Consider the following 25,050-nt stretch of genomic DNA (forward strand, 5'->3'; position numbering starts at 1 on the left):
GTCAAGGTTACCCATTAATATTTGATTTTAACTACAAGAACTTCATACATTTAAAAACGAACATAATTAGTTACTATAGTCACATGTTGGATTATCAAACTAAATCTGTTATATTACAATACATCTCTTTACGTAAGTGAATACAGTGATCCCAACAAACATCGACAAGCTACAAATAAGCATCTAAGTTGAATTATTGTTTATTTGTAATCTTCATAGCTGAATAAAATGGATGCTGAATAATTCGCTAGACAGATTTCATCTCAGCATTTGATCCAACTAATATTCGGCTTGACCTATTTATTTGTTTACCACCTTTATTTGAGGTCGAACTAACGTTTTAGTTTTATCAAATTTCAGCACATTGGGGAAGTTCATCAATGTGCTGAACTAATGATTTTTAAAATTCTCTGTTCGACTATGATGTGATGCTCTAAAAGGGTTGTCGAATTGAGTTTGAATAGTAGATTAATAAGCAAGCATTAGACATCCTTCTTAACCGTTGTCCTTCTTTACCATTAGATTTCACCTTTACCGGATCTATCGCACAGTGGGAGAAAATATCATAATAGTTTATGCTTTTTCCGTTTGAATGAAAATCGTAATGGCTTGAATTGATGATATTTGGATAGGAAAATAATAATTTATTTTCAAAACATTGTTGGAAAACTTATTCTTTTTATATTCATGGGGCAATGCATAATTGTTTCGTGATACATAATTAATTTCTGATCTAGGATAAAGCTGTTGGACATTATAACGAACAAAATTGCTGGTGCAATGAAGAAAATTCATGCAGTTGTTATAAAGTTGAAAAGGAAACGAACACAAACAAATTCATGAAAAAACTTATATGTAAACTAGTTTATTTGTGGGCAAAATAGCGCCCGTGGCAAGTGTTTTTTTTTTCAATATAATGGTCTGTTGTCTGTGATTTTTCAGCAAATGCTGTGACTGGTTGTCTAAGGTTGGCTTTGTTTTCGGCTGATTGGTTTTGTTTTCTGCATCTGATAGTAAAAAAGAATTAAAGTGTCAAACTTTTTTTTGTGAGAATTTCCCCGCGTGCTGTGTCTGGTTGGCTAGTCACCGGACAGACAAACAAGGCTATCATTTTTATAGTGATAAATGTCGATATGTGTATTAGGGTGGTTCAAAAAATTGATTTTGCTCCACAGTGCTCATCTGATTCTTTATCATGTTCTGAGTATCCTCTGAAAATTTGAGCTCATTTGGATTAAAACTGATTTGGCACAAGCTATTTCTAGTTTGCATGCAAATTAGTATGAGGAAGTAGTATTTTTTAAGTATACTGTAAATGGCACTCCCGCATTAAGGTGACACGGGAAGCACAAACAATCATCAAATCGTCATCAATTTCATCATTGAATGCTTAATTTTTTCTCTACAACAAATATGATTTTGAAAAAGTATCACCGGCGCGTGCTTACTCGCGATCTACATGCTGATACATTTACAGTTACATCAAACAACTGAAAACCGAAATACGCCGCTCCAAAGTTACGAGGTGAAAATGCTAGAAAGAGACAAAAGATAGGAAAAATAACACGGCGTTCAGTGCCTCCCCGAGTCACCTTAAGCGCAGGTTAAAAGAAAACCTACATAGCTAAAAGGAATACTCAACAGCTTTCACCCAACGAAATTCGATTACTAATTATTGGAACGATTAATTAAGATGCGGTTTTCACTAAGTGACAGCTGTTGAGTATTCCTTTTAGCTATGTAGGTTTTGTTTTAACCTGCGCTTAATGGGGAAGCGTCATTAACAGTATATTGAAAAAATAAATTTCCCCATACTAATTTGCATGCAAACTTGAAACAGCTTGTGCTAAATCAGTTTTAATCTAAATGAGCTCAAATTTTCAGAGGACACTCGGAACATGATAAAGAATCAGATAAGCGCTGTGGAGCAAAATCAATTTTTTGAACCACCCTATTGTGTATAGTTATTTACTCGCTGCATGTGTGGTATTGATGGCAGAATAATATCGCAAGTTGTTATTCAGAGTATCCAAGAAAGGTCGAACATAAATTCATTAAATTTTCATAAACCCCACCATTGGAGACGAATTTTATTTAATCGTTTTGACATTATTTTCTTATATTTTTTCCCAGTGTTGAATGGTTATGACTGGATGAACAATGGTTGAAATAAAAATCTTGTACAGTAATTAACAAATTGTAGTTTGACAGATTGACTTGTTGATTAAGAGTCCAATTATGATTCATATTAAGCCATACGATTATTTATGTTTTGTATTGAGTAAGCCATAACTTACAAATCAAGGATGGCGCGGATGGCAACGTTACCGGCGGATGATCAAATGTCAGCAGTTCGAGACCCGAATTAGGAAAATTTTAAAATGATTATATGGAAATAGCAATAGCAATACGTTCAATGGAGATCTTGATCATGTTACTTTCAATGCGTAAAATGCTTATTAAAGGTTTCACGAATCAGGTAATAAAGTTGTTTTTCAAAATGAGATGTTGTAGCTGTATAACTTCTCCAAAATTGTGTGAACAAAGGCTGAACAGAAGTTGCGATAAGAAATAGTACAGACCTAATTCAACACAGTGCTGAACTGAATCATCACACTGATGTTAGTTTTTTTAGATATTAGTTTTCGTACAGTGCCGAAACTCAAATTATGATTGTTCAGCATAACTAAGCAAACGATCTACCATTATTTCAGCTCCATACGCGTTATGGTTCTTTCATCTCATGCTCTTGAAAAACATATTGGAAAAGCACGTGGTTTACAAAATTCCCGTTTTCTGGCTTTATTGTATAATCACCTTTAACTAGTGAATGTTTGTTGGGATATATGCGATTGTGCTGTGGGCAGAAGTACGAAGAATAAACTGAACATAGATAGCTAAGTCAAGATGTTTAAGGTCTGAGGGAAGGGTTTTCCGTTAAAAAAGCACGTGGTAGCACTCTCTGAGAGAGAAAATTGCCCAATTCAGCGCGCCAGAATAACGCTGACAGTGTCGCCAAAATTATTTCATCATTATGCAGTTTACAATTGCTTGAGAATTTGCCGTAAACGGAGAACAAAAGGAATTGGCAACAATGGGGAAGAAATATATCACTCATGCAGTGGTTCGGCGAGAGAACAGCAGCAGCGCCGACCAATCACGCAATGAGGAAATCAAAATAAACAAACTCCAGCTGGTTTCGAAAAATGAAAACATGAGCCGTTTCTAGAACAACATTAGAAAATATCGTGAGAGGATTTCTGTACAATGTTTCCACACAAGCTTTGAAAAGTATTTGAGTGATAACAGTGATGCTGGTGTAAGTAAGACAAATAAGACAAATAAGACAAATAAGACAAATAAGACAAATAAGACAAATAAGACAAATAAGACAAATAAGACAAATAAGACAAATAAGCCAAATAAGACAAATAAGACAAATAAGACAAATAAGACAAATAAGACAAATAAGACAAATAAGAGAAATAAGACAAATAAGACAAATAAGACAAATAAGACAAATAAGACAAATAAGACAAATAAGACAAATAAGACAAATAAGACAAATAAGACAAATAAGACAAATAAGACAAATAAGACAAATAAGACAAATAAGACAAATAAGACAAATAAGACGAATAAGACAAATAAGACAAATCAGACAAATCAGACAAATAAGACAAATAAGACAAATAAGACAAACAAGACAAATAAGACAAATAAGACAAATGGGACAAATAAGACAAATAAGTCAAGTAAGACTAAGAAGAAAAATAAAATAAGTTCCTCCAGAAATTCCGTCGGAAGTTCCTCCAGAAATTGTCTTCAAAAGTTCCTCTGGGAATTCCTTCAGAAATTCCTCCAGGAATTCCTTCAGAAGTTCCTCCAGGAATTCCTTCAGAAATTCTTCAAGGAATTCCTTCGGAAGTTCTTCCAGGAATTCCTTCGGAAGTTCCTCGAGGAATTCCATCAGAAATTCCTCAAGGAATTCCTTCGGAAGTTCCTCAAGAATTCCTTCGGAAGTTCCTCAAGAATTCCTTCGGAAGTTCCTCGGGGAATCTTCGGAAGTACCTCCAGGAATTCCTTCGGAAGATGCTCAAGCAATTCCTTCGGAAGTTCCTCCAGGAATGGCTTCGGAAGTTCCTCCAGAAATTCCTTCAGAAGCTCCTCCGAGAATTCGGATATTCCTCCAGGAATTCTTTCGGAAGTTCCTCCGGAAAATCCTCCAGGAATTGTCTTCGAAAGTTCCTCTAGGAATTCCTCCAGAAGTTCCTCCAGGAATCCCTTCAGAAGTTCCTCCAGGAATTTCTCCAGAAATTCCCCCAGGAAATCCTTCGGAAGTTCCTCCAGGAATTCCTTTGGAAGTTCCTTCAGGAATTCCTTCGGAAGTTCCTCCAGGAATTCCTTCGGAAGTTCCTCCAGGAATTCCTTCGGAAGTTCCTCCAGGAATTCCTTCGGAAGTTCCTCCAGGAATTCCTTCGGAAGTTCCTCCAGGAATTCCTTCGGAAGTTCCTCCAGGAATTCCTTCGGAAGTTCCTCCAGGAATTCCTCCGGAAGTTCCTCCAGGAATTCCTTCGGAAGTTCCTCCAGGAATTCCTTCGGAAGTACCTCCAGAAATTCCATCGGAAGTTCCTCCAGGAATTCCTTCAGAAGTACCTCCAAGAATTCCTTCGGAAGTACCTCCAGGAATTCCTTCGGAAGTTCCTCCAGGAATTTCTTAGGAAGTCCCTCCAGGAATTCCTTCGGAAGTTCCTCCAGGAATTCCTTCGAAAGTTCCTCCAGGAATTCTTTCGGAAGTTCTTCCAGGAATTCCTTCGAAAGTTCCTCCAGGAATTCCTTCGGAAGTTCCTCCAGGAATTCCTTCGGAAGTTCCTCCAGGAATTCCTTCGGAAGTTCCTCCGAGAAGTTCCTCCAGGAATTCCTTCGGAAGTTCCTCCAGGAATTCCTTCGGAAGTTCCTCCAGGAATTCCTTCGGAAGTTCCTCCAGGAATTCCTTCGGAAGTTCCTCCAGGAATTCCTTCGGAAGTTCCTCCAGGAATTCCTTCGGAAGTTCTTCCAGGAATTCCTCCGGAAGTTCCTCCAGGAATTCCTTCGGAAGTTCCTCCAGGAATTCCTTCGGAAGTTCCTCCAGGAATTCCTTCGGAAGTTCTTCCAGGAATTCCTCCGGAAGTTCCTCCAGGAATTCCTCCGGAAGTTCCTCCAGGAATTCCTCCGGAAGTTCCTCCAGGAATTCCTCCGGAAGTTCCTCCAGGAATTCCTTCGGAAGTTCCTCCAGGAATTCCTTCGGAAGTTCCTCCAGGAATTCCTTCGGAAGTTCCTCCAGGAATTCCTTCGGAAGTTCCTCCAGGAATTCCTTCGGAAGTTCCTCCAGGAATTCCTCCGGAAGTTCCTCCAGGAATTCCTCCGGAAGTTCCTCCGGAAGTTCCTCCAGGAATTCCTCCGGAAGTTCCTCCAGGAATTCCTTCGGAAGTTCCTCCAGGAATTCCTTCGGAAGTTTCTCCAGGAATTCCTTCGGAAGTTCCTCCAGGAATTCCTTCCGAAGTTCCTCCAGGAATTCCTTCTGAAGTTCCTCCAGGAATTCCTTCTGAAGTTCCTCCAGGAATTCCTTCGGAAGTTCCTCCAAGAATTCCTTCGGAAGTTCCTCCAGGAATGGCTTCGGAAGTTCCTCCAGAAATTCCTTCAGAAGCTCCTCCGAGAATTCGGATATTCCTCCAGGAATTCTTTCGGAAGTTCCTCCGGAAAATCCTCCAGGAATTGTCTTCGAAAGTTCCTCTAGGAATTCCTCCAGAAGTTCCTCCAGGAATCCCTTCAGAAGTTCCTCCAGGAATTTCTCCAGAAATTCCCCCAGGAAATCCTTCGGAAGTTCCTCCAGGAATTCCTTTGGAAGTTCCTCCAGGAATTCCTTCGGAAGTTCCTCCAGGAATTCCTTCGGAAGTTCCTCCAGGAATTCCTTCGGAAGTTCCTCCAGGAATTCCTTCGGAAGTTCCTCCAGGAATTCCTTCGGAAGTTCCTCCAGGAATTCCTTCGGAAGTTCCTCCAGGAATTCCTCCGGAAGTTCCTCCAGGAATTCCTTCGGAAGTTCCTCCAGGAATTCCTTCGGAAGTACCTCCAGGAATTCCTTCGGAAGTTCCTCCAGGAATTCCTTCGGAAGTACCTCCAGAAATTCCATCGGAAGTTCCTCCAGGAATTCCTTCGGAAGTACCTCCAAGAATTCCTTCGGAAGTACCTCCAGGAATTCCTTCGGAAGTTCCTCCAGGAATTTCTTAGGAAGTCCCTCCAGGAATTCCTTCGGAAGTTCCTCCAGGAATTCCTTCGAAAGTTCCTCCAGGAATTCTTTCGGAAGTTCTTCCAGGAATTCCTTCGAAAGTTCCTCCAGGAATTCCTTCGGAAGTTCCTCCAAGAATTCCTTCGGAAGTTCGGAAGTTCCTCCGGGAATTCCTCCGGAAGTTCCTCCGGGAAGTTCCTCCGGAAGTTCCTCCGGGAATTCCTCCGGAAGTTCCTCCGGGAATTCCTCCGGAAGTTCCTCCGGGAATTCCTCCGGAAGTTCCTCCGGGAATTCCTCCGGAAGTTCCTCCGGGAATTCCTCCGGAAGTTCCTCCGGAATTCCTCCGGAAGTTCCTCCGAATTCCTCCGGAAGTTCCTCCGAATTCCTCCGGAAGTTCCTCCGGAATTCCTCCGAAGTTCCTCCGGGAATTCCTCCGGAAGTTCCTCCGGGAATTCCTCCGAAGTTCCTCCGGAATTCCTCCGGAAGTTCCTCCGGAATTCCTCCGGAAGTTCCTCCGAATTCCTCCGGAAGTTCCTCCGGGAATTCCTCCGAAGTTCCTCCGGAATTCCTCCGAAGTTCCTCCGAATTCCTCCGGAAGTTCCTCCGGGAATTCCTCCGGAAGTTCCTCCGGAATTCCTCCGAAGTTCCTCCGGAATTCCTCCGGAAGTTCCTCCGAATTCCTCCGGAAGTTCCTCCGAATTCCTCCGAAGTTCCTCCGAATTCCTCCGGAAGTTCCTCCGGAATTCCTCCAGAAGTTCCTCCGGAATTCCTCCGGAAGTTCCTCCGGAATTCCTCCGAAGTTCCTCCGGGAATTCCTCCGGAAGTTCCTCCGGAATTCCTCCGAAGTTCCTCCGGAATTCCTCCGGAAGTTCCTCCAGGAATTCCTCCGGAAGTTCCTCCGGAATTCCTCCGAAGTTCCTCCGGAATTCCTCCGGAAGTTCCTCCGGAATTCCTCCGGAAGTTCCTCCGGGAATTCCTCCGAAGTTCCTCCGGGAATTCCTCCGGAAGTTCCTCTGGGAATTCCTCCGGAAGTTCCTCCGGGAATTCCTCCGGAAGTTCCTCCGAATTCCTCCGGAAGTTCCTCCGGGAATTCCTCCGAAGTTCCTCCGAATTCCTCCGAATTCCTCCGAAGTTCCTCCTGAATTCCTCCGAAGTTCCTCCGGGAATTCCTCCGAAGTTCCTCCGGAATTCCTCCGGAAGTTCCTCCGGGAATTCCTCCGAAGTTCCTCCGAATTCCTCCGAAGTTCCTCCGAATTCCTCCGGAAGTTCCTCCGGGAATTCCTCCGAAGTTCCTCCGAATTCCTCCGAAGTTCCTCCGAGAATTCCTCCGAAGTTCCTCCGAATTCCTCCGAAGTTCCTCCGGAATTCCTCCGGAAGTTCCTCCGGGAATTCCTCCGAAGTTCCTCCGGAATTCCTCCGGAAGTTCCTCCGGAATTCCTCCGGAAGTTCCTCCGGAATTCCTCCGGAAGTTCCTCCGGAATTCCTCCGGAAGTTCCTCCGGGAATTCCTCCGAAGTTCCTCCGAATTCCTCCGGAAGTTCCTCCGGGAATTCCTCCGGAAGTTCCTCCGGGAATTCCTCCGGAAGTTCCTCCGGGAATTCCTCCGGAAGTTCCTCCGGGAATTCCTCCGAAGTTCCTCCGAATTCCTCCGGAAGTTCCTCCGGGAATTCCTCCGAAGTTCCTCCGGGAATTCCTCCGAAGTTCCTCCGGGAATTCCTCCGGAAGTTCCTCCGGAATTCCTCCGAAGTTCCTCCGGGAATTCCTCCGGAAGTTCCTCCGAATTCCTCCGGAAGTTCCTCCGGGAATTCCTCCGGAAGTTCCTCCGGGAATTCCTCCGGAAGTTCCTCCGGGAATTCCTCCGGAAGTTCCTCCGGAAGTTCCTCCGGAAATTCCTCCGGAAGTTCCTCCGGAAATTCCTCCGGAAGTTCCTCCGGAAATTCCTCCGGAAAATCCTCCGGGAATTCCTCCGGAAGTTCCTCCGGGAATTCCTCCGGAAGTTCCTCCGGGAATTCCTCCGGAAGTTCCAGAAATTCCTTCGGAAGTTCCTCCAAGAATTCCTTCGGAAGTTCCTCCAGGAATTCCTTCAGAAGTTCCTCCAGGAATTCCTTCGGAAGTACCTCCAGGAATTCCTTCAGAAGTTCCTAAATTCCGGAAGGAACTTCCGAAGGAGTTTCTGAGGGAACTTCCGAAGGAGTTCCTGGAGGAACTTCCTAAGGAATTCCTGGAGGAACTTCCGAAGGAATTCCGGGAGGAATTTCCGTAAGAATTCTTGGAGAAACTTCCGAAATAACTCCTGGAGAAACTTCCGAAGGAATTCCTGGAGAAACTTCCAAAGAACTTCTTGGAAAAACTTTGTGAAGGAATTCCTGGAGAAGCTTCCGAAGAAATTCCTGGAGGAACTTTCGAAAGAATTTCTGGAGGAACTTTCGAAGGAATTCCCGGAGGAACTTCCGAAGAAATTCCTGGAGGAACTTCCGAATGAATTCCTGGAGGAAAATATGCTGTTGGCTGCTCTCCCGAAATGGTAACTTTTGTATGGAATTTAAAAAACTTGGTTGAAGTAAAAAGAGCTTCCTGCAAAATTTATTGCGGTGACATATACTTTTTATTACATCAAAATGATCGTTGGAGAAATTCAAAACTTTTGTCAGTTGGGTTTTGCGAAAATCGGTTCCTTTGTGCCTCAAATCATCGGAGAGAGGTACTGAGAAGCAAAAATTTCAGTTCTACAATAGTTCAGTATTTAGAGCTTAATTCAAATTTGGGAAATAGTAGGTCCATGAAATTTTGTAGGCACATTCCTTGATAAATTTCAAAGAGATTGTCAGTTGGGATAAGCGAAATTTGTTCCCAATTCCGAGTTATAGATATTTTAGTACGAAAATAGCGCTCTACCGCGAGAGAGCTTCCCTCAGACCTTAATGTTGAATAGAATTTCTTCTACGCTATTTTGTACTTTGCAGGGAATTCTCCTTCAATAATCTCTTGTTTGAAATACTGATTCTGAAAAGTTAATTTTGATATTAAAGTAACAGGTCTACCTTTCTTTTATAAGCATAGCAATTTCTCTTTCTCTTCTTTGGCATTACATCCCCCACTGGGACATTGCCGCCTCGCAGCTTAATGTTCATTAAGCATTTCCACAGTTATTAACGGCGAGGTTTCTAAGAGCACCTCCACGGGAGTCCTCATCGCTATTCTTATTATAGCGCTCCCTTCCGAGTGCGATTTTAGGATAGCACCCCATCTTCCCACCGGTGGTTTCTGTTTTAGGAATAGCGACTTTGGAAACATATTGAGTTCTCACCGGGCGTTGCTAAAAGTAGTCATCTTCTTCAATGGCTCTACATTCCAACTGGAACTTGGCTAGCTAATTAACTTAGTTCTATTAGCATTTCCTCAGTTATTAATTGAAAGATTTTCCGTGCCCGCCATTGCAAGAGTATGTATTTTGTGTGACAACTATGCCCAAAGAGCCCACTCGAAAACATCCTTGACCGAATCGTCGTAGTAAATTTCTACCTTCTGGACTTCCTTTCTCCTGGAATTTTTTTTCGGGGATTTATACTTGCAGTCAAAATAAATCTTCCTGAAATTCCTACCAGTTTTCCTACAGGAATCTCTTGACAAAATCCTGCAGGAATGCCTCCACAGTTTTTTTCTCTGAAGGATGTCCCGGAAAAAAAATGTGAAGACATTCGAAAGTAAAGAATTCCCTTGAAAAAAAACTAGGTTTATAATTGAAATTATCAAAGATATTATTGGGCAATTCCAATAAAAATATCCCGAAAGATTCTGGAAGAAATCCTAAAACTATTCTGGGAGAACTGCTAAAGATTCTTAAAAGAACACAAAGATTGCTGGGGAACTCCCGAAGAAATCTGCCAGGGATCCTACATGAATTTCCAAAACAAGTCATAATTGAATGAACGACAGAAAAGAGAAACTTGCGGAAGATTTTCTGGAGGAACTAGTTGAAGAACATACTAAATAATTACTAAAGGATTATTCTGAGAGATTCCTGGAAGACCTTGCAAAATAAAAACAGTAGAATTTCCTTTCGCGAAAAATCCATGAATATTCCGGGCTCTAGCAGGAGCCGGTGCGCATCGCTCCTTATTATAGCTCTATTACTTTAATTACTTCTTCGCAGAGTTGAACTGGGGCACTGGATAAAAAAATGGATATTTCCCATGCTATTTAATAACTATTTAATTCCATCGGAATTGTTCTAAAAACAGAAAAACAGATTTTCTGCAATTTTGATCAATACCAATGATCAATACAATTATGATCAATTGTGACGTTTCACAAAATAGCAACCCTGTATGGAAATTTAGCAACCCGCAGTATGGGGCGCTAAATTTGGAAACTCACGGCTAATTTTGAGTTGCGTTCTTATTTTACATTCCCGTTCAGATACCTCCGGTGTAGAAGTGGGTCCCTATAAAGGGCCCGGAAATTGCGATAGGGCGTGGAGGTGCTCTACGCCAAGTTACCATTTTTGCAAGTCGAGACAATTTCTAATCCGGGTATCGAACCCAACCCAGCCACCCTCAGCATGATTTCGCTTTGTACACACTAAATTTTTATTTTTCGATCTCGGCAAAATCGGGCACCGCTCTGCCGTAATCTGGAAAAGTGACGTAACAGCCATTATACAACATGCATGTTTTCCATTTTTCTGTTAAAGAGCTCGATGAGTAGCACTCGTTAACACCATTTTTGGAAAATGGCGTATACGTCACTTTTTCAGATTACGGCAGCGCTGTAGTTCAGCAAATTTCAGAACTGAACTTCGGCAGAAAATTTCGTTTATTACTGATTCTCGTCAAAATATTTACTGTATCTCAGCAACTGAAACGTCGCTTTTACTGAGATCTCGGCAAAAATCGTGTTTGCTGAAACTCGGCGGTGCCCATCTTGGGAAAATAAACAAAAAATGCTGAGATCTCGGCGAAAAAAATAAGCTCGTTGCTGCGCATCTTTCCGAACGGATGAGGGCCCACCTTTCTATTATTAATTTCTATTATTAACCATGAATTTGCTCCATTTGGCAACTAGACGTGGAAGTAGGCAACTGGTAATGTATTGTTGCCAAATTCTGTTTGTTTATATCTTTCAATCGAAAAAAATACTCATATTAAAGGAGCGCCTGTTCATCTGGCTTCACTCAAACTTGGATCAATTTTATTAATAATGAAAACTGACATAAGACGAAAAATAAGTTTTTAGCCTTGACATAAATTTCCAAGAAATCTCTGGAGCGAGGCTTTAAGGTCTACATCCGTAATCCAAATTCTATCGACTTTTTTCAAAAGTGGTACATGATCTTTGTCTTCTTCTTCTTCATTGGCATTACATCCCCCACTGGGACATTGCCGCCTCGCAGCTTAGTGTTCATTAAGCACTTCCACAGTTATTAACTGCGAGGTTTCTAAGCCAAGTTACCATTTCTGCATTCGTATATCATGTGGCTAACACGATGATACTTTCATGCCCAGGGAAGTCGAGACAATTTCCAATCCGAAAATTGTCTAGACCGGCACCGGGAATCGAACCCAGCCACCCTCAGCATGGTCTTGCTTTGTAGTCTTCTTACCGCACGGCTAAGGAGGGCCCCTCAACATGATCTTTGTGGTCCTTCTAATAGAATGTGACCACTGCATATGTTCTTCGCTATCCAAGAAATCTCTGCAGATCTGCACGTGTGGTCTATCGACTAGTATCAAATGTGGTACATGCTCTTTATGGTCTTTAGAATAAAATGTTACCTTGCCCCAGTCATTTTCTGGATGAATAATATACTTTGATCACATTCTTTGCAAAGTACCACACAAAATGTGTGCCATGTTTCAAACAGTCTGGTCGGGATCTTCAGTTACGAGCGCAAATCTTAGCTTTATTTCAAGGTTTCTTGAATAGCGCAGAACACATGATGAGAACCAATTCTATTTTAAATACGAAGCTTGATACTCAGGAATATGTGGAGATGAGATTGTTTGTGTAGCGGCAGACGAGACAAACTTTGGGGATTCAATGAACGACGTATTTGCACATCGGAAGAAAAACCAAACTATACATAATAGCACATAAAAAAGCATAACTTCTATGCTCCACATAGAATGGAAATTTTTAAATGCTAAATTTTATTCATATTGTATAAGTTGTTTTATACAGAATTGTAGAACAGTATGGCACTTACTAGTTGGATAGTAGTTCACACAGCAATATTAAAAGTAATCTTTTTATGAATCTTGCATACTTGGAATTTAACTTAACGGACAGATAATTTTCTTTAAATTTTGTCATGTTGATGTTCTGTTAAGGTTGTGGACAATAAGCTACGAGCTTGACAGAAATGCCGGTACGAAAATTAAATATTCCCTCTAACTTAACTGAACGCCAGGAGAAGGAAAACTAAATTGAACACTTACCATTTGGCACAGGTGCTACTCCTGTTTTGACTGCGTTGTTGGTCGAGACCCTCGTTGTCGTCAGTGCCAGAAGCATGAGGAAGAGGGCCCCAATCGTTTGGTGTTCCGTGGGGTTCATCAGCTGTTCCGTGGAGGCGGCGTTCTCATATCACACTTTTGCTATCGATCGCGAGAAAGTGTGAGTGCACTTTCTTCGTTGAGGACGCAGCAACGGCAGGGAACTGTTCCGCGGCACTTATACCCTCTTTTTCCGAGCAGACAGGTTTTTCTTCGCACTCACCGAGATTTTCCAATGTTACGGGGGGGTTACTTGTTTTCTTTTCACCGTTTCACACCCAATCACTATGGCTTTTCAATTTTCGATTCACCATCGACGCCACACACGATTTCGTTTGTGTTATTTAAAGAGACTAGACAAAGCACTTTCCATTTGAGTTTAATCTGCTTTCACGACCTCGTCCTGACTGGAGCACTCTTTGAGAACCGACGGAAATTTTCGTATTTGTGTCACAGCTTTAAATTCTATCAAAAAGAGAAAACTCAGTGAGTTATGATTTCCACCGTTGCAACACTGACAATCAGTCTTCAAATTTCGAGATGTCTCCAGACGGCTCGAAATTAACCTGTAATTAAGAGGTTCAAGAACCTCCGGTGCAATCCGGCACAAACGAAGTCACTTTCCTACGGTCCGTGTCTGCGGGATTCGTCATCAATTAAATTTTCATTAAAATCACTCGAAGCGAAACACGGTTGATGCATTTGCTCGCTCCAGCAGCCGAAGATGGTTAGGCTCTTCTGTGAAGACGGAGGAGCTTTTTCGGGTCGACGGCATTTGAATACGATGGGAGGAACGAGAGTTATGGGAGGACATGCGTCCTCACTGTGGGATGACGATGATAACGAGGGAAGTACGTTTCAGTGGAGTAGGAGTACGTTCTTCGAAGATGCAGATGGAAATCTTAGCTTTGTAGCAGACTTTACATCAAATATTTATCTAGCTTAGTGTGCTCTGTTTGATGGAATTTTATTTCAGGAGCTTCCCTAGATAAATATAATACCGATAAAGTGGGTTAGTTTTACCTTCAAGAGGTATTTCAAACGTTAATGAAGCAAACAAAAAATCTTGTTTATTGTTTTATGCTACATGTGTTTTCGTTTTTCCTTTCTGCTTGTTATAGATTAAACATCTATACTAGACTTAAATGTGAGTATTTTTTACAAAAAGCTCACCCAAGCAGCGGTTTTCAATAGATTTTCTTATAATTATGCATAAGAACCTACCAAAATCTGTATAAGAACTAGACATAAGCGCAGTTACTAGATTCTTATACAAAAAATATAAGCTCTTGAACAGGTTTTGTGAGAGAATAGCGCGCCACATTTTGTCGTAACCAAGACGTGTTTTACAGACTCGACCACCCATTGCAACAATGCCCAGAAAACTTATTGTCTCTGTCGTCACTTTGCCACGTTTATTCAGCGAGATGTTCACACATTTATAATTTATCGCCAAAAATAAATCTCTTGACTGATTGCCATACAATTCTTAGGAAATTAAAACAGAATATATGCTTGATTTCCGTATAATCTTTTCATTTAATTGAATAATTACACATACAGGGGCTAGACAAAATGGTTGAGATAGGTAAAATTATGCGTAAATATATCAGCATAACTTTGCATAAAATAATCCGATTTTGATAAAAATAGGACCATCAGAAGCAGACATTTTTCTAGTTTACTGTCCTCTTGTAAAACCTAGGATTGGTATTTGACCACCGAAGATGTTCCGGGTTTTCCGAGGGTATGTTCAAGATGCATTTTGACGTAAACTACGTCTAAGGGGAAGACTCAGATACAGGGTGTAAAACGGAAATTTCCAAAATTGAGACCGTCACGAAATTAGGATAGATTTCAAACGCTAATAGCGTCTTTATCTTTCGATGGATTTTCGACATTTGCTTATCAATCGATTCGGAATCTTTCCAGCAATTTGCCAATTCTAATGATACTATTGATTATTAACGTTAAACTATTGAAAATGTTATTTCTTTCCAAACCGGGTGAAAAATTCAATCCCGTTCATAAATCCCCAACACGGACATCAGATTGCAGTAACGTACGGGCCTTTTGATCTATTGCTTCGTTTTCCCTGTGTATAAAAAGCCCCGTGTTTCGCGTGCGCGCGTCATTTTCATTCTGGATGTCGCGGAGAACGGACCAGGGCGGTTCCAGCGATAACGCCTGTGGTTTGGTCTATGGTGGCAAAAACTCAAAATCTCAAAACTCATTGACGATTCTAATCAAACGTGAGTTGGGTGAGTTGAATCATCGTATGTTTTCTTTTGTTCTCCTTTGTAAAAACAGTGAATTGACGTTTCTCGCATAAAATATTAGACACTCTTTCATGTATAAGCAATAAATTGCCCCCAAATTAATTTCGAATGCGTTTTAAACCAAAATGATGTTTTGGCAAATGAGTGAAATGATGCGTTTTAGCATTAAAAATTCAAGCGTGATGCATTCCTTTAAAATCGCAGACGATTTCGTTCGCACGGGAGGGCTCGTTGATTGAGATTTATGAGTGATGATGCGGATGAAATTTTTCGTTAGGTGGTGGTGGCGGTCGTGGCAACAGCAGTACATCTTTACATCCGTGTTCCCAACAGCATCTTTGAATCTGGCAATCAACGCCGTGCTGTTGATGAGGCACATAAGTGGAAATGAATCGGTTCTTTTCAGGACCACCAGTATGTTTGGGAGGAAAGTTAAGTTGAAATAATTGTTTGACGTAAACTACATCTAAGACTCAGATACAGGGTGTAAAACGGAAATTTCCAAATTCGAGACCGTCACGAAACTAGGATAGATTTCAAACGCTAATAGCGTCTTTATCTTTCGATGGATTTTTAATCACTAACTCTGCAGAAGTCAAATGATGGATTGAATCTTATGAATTTTTGCGTTACTGCTGTCGATTTAACGCAACAATCTCATGAATTTACTCTCAGTCAAACCAAATCTCTCCAATGAAAAATTTAATGCCCTGAGAAATTTAATGCCCTGATTTCAGATCATGCGGATTCCTAATCACCAACACAACAGCAACCATTCGATAGTCAGAATATCACAAGAGTACATATTTCACTTAAATGCAGATACTGGCTCTATGATTTTACCGCTACACTGCAACATATTGCCATCGTTGGATTCTCTGTCGCAACGATCCTGTTACGAGCGCTAGCTACGCCATCGGTGGGAACGAAGAGCGTGCGTCAGAAGGAGAGGCTGCAAAAATGTATTCGCACGGATGGAAATTAAACCTGAAACAAGTAGCAGTATATCTACTAAATTATAATCTTGAGGGGAAATTTAACTGGTATCAATGCTATCCATGCGAATAAATTTTTGTAGCGTCCCTGACGCACGGTCGTGATTCCGCCACCGACGAAAACTATCAGCCATCACCATTCGATTAATATGAACTTTGATGAAAATTCGTCTCGCCTTAAATTATTAGCTTAACAGCTAATCAGTGGTACTTCAGACGCAACCGTTGCAGAAATATACACCACCATAGCCGCAATCGTAGCGAAACACGCATGAAAATTCCATCTGAGTGCTGTTGATGCTGACGATGACGACCGCGCGACCCACACCATCGCCGGGAATAAAATTTCCGGTAGGAGCTTCGCCGATACCGAAGGTGGTACCATGGTCTGGTCTCCGCGACATCTCGAACGAAATGGCTCGCGCGCGCGGAAGAGCTGCTTTCTTGTAATTAATAAAGTTGAACCTGAAGCCACGCCCCTTTGGTGACGGTTTGATGGTTACACAATATTTGCAGTCAGGGGGCAGCAGGGACCATGTCCAAGGGCTTGACGACCCCTCCCCAGCTGTCTGTGAGTCAGGGGGTTCTGCCTAGGAGGTGGTGGGGTTAACAGAGGGCGCTGTTAAAAAAAACCACAAAACCACATATCCGCAAGCAAACCTTATCAAGCGACCGTGTGCCGCTTAAAGCATACAAGCACCTAACCCCGAATCCCAAGGTATCAGGCGACCCGTGCCGAAGGGACGAATGACCTGGGGGGTGAAACAATTAGCCAGGTCGTTAACGGAGCCTGTGGAGGTTCCACAGAGTGAGGGCTGCTTCGGCGGCAAGCGGGTGGCAGTGGGTGGTACCCACACACCCCCAAGTGGTGCACATGTGGTGCAAGCGAATGGGAGTTGGCGGTATAAGTAATACCCTCACAGAGTGAGGGACCGAGTGTATGGGTGAGCACACAAGTAAGTCTCTGCATGGTACGCATGATCGGTAGTGTTAGAATGACTGAAGTCTGGTGAGGCCTGGCAGGAGTGTCGGGGGGCAGATACCTCTGCGGCACCTCAGAAGTAGGGGACACGAAAGTCTCGCTGCGTCTGGCAGGAGTGTCGGGGGGTTGATGCTTCTGCGGCACCTCAGAAATCGGAGACATGTAAGGTAGGTGGTGCCACCCCGTTGCAGGATGGGGAGACCACCACACTGGCTGAGGACTACCTGGGCTTCGAAATGTCAATAGGTGGGTGCTGCCAGCAAAGTACCTGATGGTGACCTATTGGCAGTATCAAAGCCTGGGTAGGTGAGTGTTAGGCACGCCTGACGTGCCGGGTGTTCCACGCCCAAACGATGCACAGGAGGTGCACAGAGTGGATAAAAATGGGAGATGGGGGTATCACAACCCCCACTGAGCGAGTGACTGAATGTCAAAGAGAGTGGTGCACAAGTGGTGCAAGCGATTGGGACTGAATGTATGAGCGGGCACACAAGTCAGACTCGCATGGTACGTATGGTCAGAGTGGCTGCTTAGGCAGTAGTGTGATCCGGCTGTCAGGGACGGAATGAGTGAAGTCTCGCTAGGCCTGACAGGAGTGTCGGGGGCAGGTACCTTTGCGGAAGCTCAGAATTAGGGGCACGAAAGTCTCGCTTTGTCTGGCAGAAGCGTCAGGGGACTGATGCCCCTGCGGCATCTCAGAAGTAGGAGACCAGAAAGGGTCTGCCTCGTAGCTGAGGTAGGAGCGGCATAGGAGCCACCAACCTAGGGTCGCCTCCGGCTTGGTAGACAAGTGGTGCCATTCTGTTGCAGGACGGGGTGAGAACCATACTGAATGAGGACTGCCTATGTTGTGAGATGGCGGCATGGGGGTACCCCCTGCAGGGTACCTGGTCTTCTCGTTGCAGTCAATCAAGCGGCATAGGCAGTGAGTGTTGGGGCACATGTGGTGCCAGTATGTCTTGTGCAAATGTGTTGCATGGGGAGTGTCGAAGAGTTGAGGCGCATACGTGCACTTGTGTACGTCATTGGAGGGGGCGCAATGCCCAATAGTCATCCCCCGAAGTATTGCTTAATTGCGGGCCGGAGAGGAAGGAGTTGGTTTTAGTGGGTCGGGAGTGGTGATCCCATCCCCACACTACCTGGGTTCGCCTCCCCAGGTGTCTGTTCGGTTCGGTTCTTCTCAGGGCCTCCATTCCATACAAAGGAAGATTGAGGCGAGGCGAATTTTTTTCAAAGTGCAAATTAACCGCTTAAAGACGCCATAAAGTTGCCTGGCGCCCGTAGCAGAATCACGAGCGCGCGTCGGAGGGAGATGCTACAAATATGTATTCGCATGGATGGCTTCAGTGGCAGTCAAGTTTAATTCTTTCAAGATTCTTATTTGGTTTTGTTATTCCAGCCAATTAGGGTAAGACGGTATAATATGCCCCCCCTAAGGCAACTCTTTGATAACTTTTCACTTTTTAACGCAATTTATGAAAACTTTGTGTTATTTGGTAGTCCAGGAAGTCGCAAATGCATTGCCCGTGAGTATTCATATTAAAATATTACAGATAACACGTAATAAAGCTTTTTCGAAAAGTCGCGAAAAAATGGATTTCAACAAGTGCCTGGGCAATACGCCCCACCTTAGCCAAAGACGTTCCACAGACCTTCATTAGTATTTTATCAATCCCATAATAAAAAGGTTACAAATCCTTATGCGCTTGACATTAAAAAACCAACATAGGTCCATTTAAGCAGGTGTAAATAACATTTCAATATTTTCCATACAATTTGGAAGCAACTGCTGCAGGCTCGCTGCGCTTGTGTCCAATAGGTAAGGGCATATCGTCCTGCCTACACTGGGGCGTTTTGGCCAGTGAAACATGTTTTCGAAAATCGTTACATTTTTGAAGATGGAAGCAATTTGTTATCATATTAACCACTGAGAAAAGTTATTTTGTTGCCCTACTGAGTGTTCCAGTGCAACTTTTGTGGACAGTATGTCAGAGTCGCTCCAGAATGTTGAGCTAACAAACATAAAAAGTTACATCAAAACTGTATTTTGCTATTATTTTCATTGTGTAATACAAAAATACTTCCAAATTCACATAGTATAATGGGTTTACAAATACTTATAGGTACCAACTGATTTTGACCCTTAATTAGTTATAGTTTTCTAGAAATCAAAGGGGGGCGTTTTGGCCAGGTGGGGCGCATTATACCGTCTTACCCTACGTGGGTCGTGTGGTCGTAAGTGATTCGAAATATGCATTATTGGGAATAAATCGATTCTTTTCAGGGCCACCATTTTAAACATTGGAAGATTGAGGCGAGACGAATTTGTTCAAAGTACGACGTCGTAGCAGAATAACGAGCGCGTATTGTAGAGAGCAGCTGCAAATATGAATTCTTGCACTGGCACTAGATTCCTCATTTCACCAAACTGTTTTACGTAGTTTACGTCGGGTGGTCGTGTCTTGTACACAACCCTTATGATTTTTTGTTTGTAAAAGCTCCTGGAGGTACTTCTTGTGTAAAATTTCACAGAATAAAAAGAACAACACAGTCATAAATTTCATAAGATTTCGTGGTTATAGAGAAATCCCAAAACTTCATAAAGAATTATAAAATTGAATCTCTTACAAAATTCTTAGATGAACTGGTGCCAGCAAAAGTGGTACATAAACCATTTTTGTCGATTTTGTGTTTTTTACATCAACGGCTTCTATTAGCAAATATCTGGTAAGGGAATGACGAAAAAGTGATTTTTGACAACTAAATCTGGAGATATGCACTTTTTAATTTCTGGCAATGGCAATTTCGTTGACAGGAAAAGTGGTACATGTACAGTTCTATCCACTAAAATCAGCTTACTGAAAAGAAAATTTAACAACAAAGATGTTTCCGCAACAGATTTTAACTCTATTTTAAATTTTCAAAATGGTTTCATGCTGTTTAAAATAATTTTATAAATGAATATGTACCACTTTTACTGGCAACGATTTTCGGTTTCTGTTGAATTTTGTTCCCATTAATAGTGGTGCATGTGCATTTTGTTCAAGCAAACTTAAAATTTGCCAAGAAACTTCGCATATTTCTCATTACTACCTTTAGGCACACCAATCATAACACGTTGGAACAGTTGAACTGCAGAAAATAGCTAATTCGAATTTTATTTTTGACGTTTTTGGAAAAATGCGTCTCCTGTAAAATTTACTCAATGTAACATGTACCACTTTCGCTGGCACCGGTTCAGATAAGCTTATGTAGAAATTGCTATTTCCAGCAACATCTCCTCAGGAACTCTAGGTAGATTTGAAGAAATTGTTTTCCTGAAAACTTTCTACACTCTACAGGAATCGAGAGAGAAATTTCGGCAAATTTCGGAAAAATCTGTACAAGAATTACAAGATAAATCTTTTTATGAATATCTGAAGGAAGGTTAAACGTCAGAAGGATTTCAGGAAGCATTTTTCAAAGAAATGGCTGAAGACATTTTATCAATGATGTTTTGAAACAATGCTCAGAGGTATTCCAAAATCAATGCCAGGAGAGCTCTATGTGAAAAAAAAAATAAAGCATGAAGAACATTACCATTGGAATTTCTACATATTTTTTTTAGATAAGAATTTTTATACCTTCCCGAGTAGACGAAAATAGCTCAATAATATCAAATGTTTATAAGATAGCAAAATGAGATATGGACATGATTGATATAAGAGATGAAAGATCAGACGACAATTTCAATATTTTGCACTAAAATATCATGAGGATATCAAGATAGGTTGATCGATATCAAGTGCCATTAGTTTGTTCTTATCCATAGCGTATCTTAATATTTAAATGATATTTCAGTGCAATTTTTTGATATTGTTGCCTGTTCCTTTATCTCTTATATCAATCAAGTCCATATCATGTTTTGTTATTCTGTTCATGGCTTCTGCTCGGGTTGCTTACTACGAATTTCCGACTGCTCCGAGAAGCTCCAGGGAGCATTACACCTATGGTTGCCAGACCTTACGGAAATTGCGTATAAGTTCTGACTTACTGAATCGAAAGGTCGAATCAATGGACCCTTTCAAACTATAACAATTTGGAATACTTTTCAAAATAATTGATATCAAGAAAACAGACAGGAACAACTATCGGAAATAACGCTAAAAACTATTCAAATGAACGGATCGTCATTTTTAAAACCCGATGCTTTTTCTACACGGCGGGATACGTTCCGTGTAAACAAAGTTTCAAGTTGAAAATTCGAAAATCTGTATGAAAAAAGTTTTATGATGTCTCGCCAAAACCTGCTAAAAGATACAACTTTGCAAAAAAAAAATTATGGGATTTTTGTTCGAGATATCCATTTAAAAACAGAATCGAGTGAAATAGATATAAGATCAGACGACAATATTGAAATTTCGCAATAAATTTGTCTAGGATATCAGATTATGCTATTTGTAAGAAGAATCAATATATATTTTGATCAATGAATTTATTCTTTTCCATAGCAAAAGTATTTACATCGTAATTAATAAGTTTGGAAACACTTTCAAAGTACAATATAACAACTGTCTTCCAATAAATATTTTTTAGAATACTATTTGTGTAAGTTAACCACAGTTGATAACCTTGAAATGAAGCAAAATCTACAATTGTGTATTCCACCGAATTCAGTTCAGAAGAGCTAGAAGGCCATTCTGCTGTCCTTAGAAAATGCATTAAATAGTCAATTTTTTGTGAGCTTGGAATCTGTCTATGCAGAATTTATAATGATACTCTCGAAATAGTTGTCGTAGGAAATTAAGTTGCCACTCAAAACCTTAACAAAATTAAAAATTAACATGTATGTATTGTCCTCTGGCACTAAGAAATAGGTGTCCAGAAAATTTGGAAGGACTTGTACATGCAATAGAAAAAAACATTCGGTAGGTAGACTAAAACGGTAGACGGTTGACGGTAGACGGTTGGTAGACTAAAACTAAAACTAAATTTTTGATGTGATGATCTATAATGATCTATACAAACAGTGGTTCGGAGGTATTCGTTCAAGGCAGTTGATAATTTTACGCATCAACTGCCTTGTGGTATTTTACGTTATTCTATTTCATTCTGAAAGTGTATCTGAGCTTATTGATTACGGTGGTGGTGCAAATTTGTTATTTTGTTGCCTGTTCTTTCAGTTCTTATATAAATCAAGTCCATATCATGTTTTGTTATTCCGTGCATGGCTTCTGCCCGGTAATCCAAAGTATTACGTCAAATGCCTTCCACATGCACGGCCAATCAATTAGCTTGTAAATTTATGCTAGATCTTGTTTCGCCTATATTTCTAGTCAGATCAACCAAATGTGGGAGCACATTTATGAAACAGAAGCCCTTTCCATAAATTCATTACTCATTGGTTCATTCTAATTATTATGGAAAATTTCCTAACGAGCAGCAGCTGGCGACCAACCGGTGACCGCCACGTCAGCGACAGACAACCGGTCCCACACGTGGAGGCCATTCCGATGGACCAGTTCCGTGTTCAGGATACGCTGGGGCAAGGTGGTTCGGCGGGTGGAAACTATGCCATTTTTCACTCGCTTGCATTTAATTAGAATCCAAAACGACGACCGGTGGCGGCGGCGGCGGTCCGTTGTATAAAATAAATAAACCCTGACAAATGACCTCTGCTGTTTAGTATAGTAAAACCACTACGTTGAGGGGTGGAAGAAAAGGTATAGTGTTGGATGCTGTTCTATTACTATATTCTGTTTCGGGAAAAAAAGCTCATTTTGCTTAGGTTGGTTCTCCCGTTGCTGCCACCAACGTGAATTAAATGTTTAATTTCAGCGTCCACTTAGGGTATGAGAATAACATGCTTGGTTTTTCAGTTATTGGTTCAGGCAAATATTTGGTGAAATGTTTGGAAATGAGCTGAGCAAAAGTTTGTCATGAGTTCTTGGGCAATTAAAATGAAACCAAGCCAGCAGCACAACTTGTATCCACTGTCCTTAGATGGTTATGAATCAGTTTCTCGTTAACACAACTGATTTATAATTGGTTATGCGTTCATGTTGTAAAGCATTTTTGGCAAGCTTAAATTGAAAATGCAAACATGAATTTGCAATTGAACAAAACTTGTTATGAATGTTTCCTAGTTGATTCTATTGTAATATTTACATTTCGTTTTCAGAGGAAAATGATAGGGGAACTGCTCATTAAATTCATACCATGTACCCAAATCAATACCATTCGAAAACAAAGAATCGGTGCGCTATTTGTTTTGTTTCTCATTTTTGTGATTTTTTTCAGCAGTGAGCACGTCGGAAAACAACAAAACACGACACAAATTGATCCTTAATTGCCTGTTTTGCGAATGTTATTGATATAGGAGCATGTTATTGATTTTTATATATTATACATAAAAATGAATTTCGGTCTGTCTGCCCCTTATAGACTCGGAAACTACTGAACCGTTCAGGTTGAAAACTTGTATGCGGAGGTTTTTGACGCCGGTGCCCGTTCTTAAGATGATTCGAGATCTCTCGCCCTTTAGCAAAGAGGGGCTCCCATACAAATGAAAAACATTTTTTTTTCATAACTCGAGAAGTCATCTAGTAAATGAAAAGAAATCTGGCATGTGGAGGTTTCGGAAGGGAAGATATGTTTCTCTGGTGGTTCGAAACCCCTCCCCGTTCTGGAAAGAACATGCATGTTGTAATTTGTCGCATATGTCACTTTGATTATGGTAGTACAGGACATGTAGTGGACAATAGGCGGTTTAAGAGCGGGTTTTTGAAGCGGTCAATGTAATGCTTTACCATTAAAAGATTTCTTTAAAGATATTGAGAATGAGCTGGCTCGTTATATTCTTTGAATGAAAACAACAAGGTATCATGCCAAAAGTTCTCCGGGAATAAAAATGAAAAAAATGGAGGAATACCATTCCACTATGGGAATGCAGGCGGACATTATCCGTAGAATCAACTATCGTAGTGTACATGAGAGCAGCATGAGCATGAGCATGATTGACCGCCCACGGTTGCTCCTCCGTTATTGCCAGGTCAGCTGTAATTACACAGAGAACCAGCAGATGATGTTTGGGACTAACATCATCCTCAATGTGTAGGGGAAGAGGCCCCAAAACGCCCCCCCGATGCAAAACGCCTTTTGTAATTTCCCTCATATTTACCGTCATTAATATGTCGGTAACAAAACTAGATCTAAAATTATGTAGGATAGGCGAAGAAAGTTTCAAAATAGTGCATGGGAAGGTCGGAAAAACCGAAAATTTCCACATTTTGAAGAAACATCTAACATTTTGGCGAGGCAAAACGCCCTAGTGGCAATAACCTACAAAGTACTTGCGTCTCCACGGACTATATACTACTATATACGGACTATATACTAGAATGCTGATTCGTCGACGCGTGGTACTTTGTTCCCTAGGAGCCGCCAGCTGAAAGGCGTTTTGCCTCATGAGTTTTCCGGCAACAAAATATCACCACTTTTTTGAAATGTGAATATTATCAATATGATTGAGATTTTTGACAATTTTTGAATGGCATCAACTAGCTATCTTGTTTAACTGATGCATAATGTAAAAATGCCCATGAATAGCGTTACAAATAAGACAATAGAGCAGTGTTTGCTTAGCTAGGGCATATTGCCCCCCCTTCCCCTAAGAACTGGTGAAGCAATACCAGCGCCGGCCGTGTCCGAATGCAGGTCAATTAAGGAATGGGTAGGAGAATGTTGACGTGATACTCGCTTTGATGGAAGCCGACGAGTCATCTGCACTTCCACGAGGAATCACTGGGATGTTGGATACATGGGGTAGGTATTGTAGCAGGGTTTTGGTAAACGGTTTGCCGTGTGAAGCGTGTAGTTTGATGAAGTTTAAACAAATATACAATCGAAGGCGCACTGATTAATCGACTTAATAACCGCACAGAGCAGAACAAAATATTTCGATGATCGCACGATCGCTCTGCGTACTAATACAAACACGATAGAACACGCACTTAATTTTTATTTGTTAATTAATTTAATTACCCGCACAACGCAGA

The 25,050-nt window shown here is 41.4% G+C and overlaps 1 protein-coding gene across 2 annotated transcripts in view; it reads right to left on the bottom strand.

Annotated features, from left to right (window-relative positions):
- Window positions 1-25,050, bottom strand: part of LOC134212313 (neurotrimin-like) — a 332,613-nt gene that overhangs the window by 288,194 nt on the left and 19,369 nt on the right. The window contains exons 1-2 of one of the 2 annotated variants that reach the window (XM_062690046.1): window positions 13,325-13,383; window positions 12,702-13,223 (exon numbers count right to left, since the gene is read on the bottom strand). In XM_062690046.1, coding sequence (XP_062546030.1) covers window positions 12,702-12,819 — 118 coding nt within the window. In that variant the 5' untranslated portion in view covers window positions 12,820-13,223; window positions 13,325-13,383. Of the gene's footprint in view, window positions 1-12,701; window positions 13,224-13,324; window positions 13,384-25,050 lie in introns of those variants that run through there. The other variant, XM_062690045.1, reaches the window with a different exon arrangement.

Source organism: Armigeres subalbatus, chromosome 2 (genome assembly GCF_024139115.2).
Source record: "Armigeres subalbatus isolate Guangzhou_Male chromosome 2, GZ_Asu_2, whole genome shotgun sequence".
Taxonomy (NCBI): Eukaryota; Metazoa; Arthropoda; class Insecta; order Diptera; family Culicidae; genus Armigeres; species Armigeres subalbatus.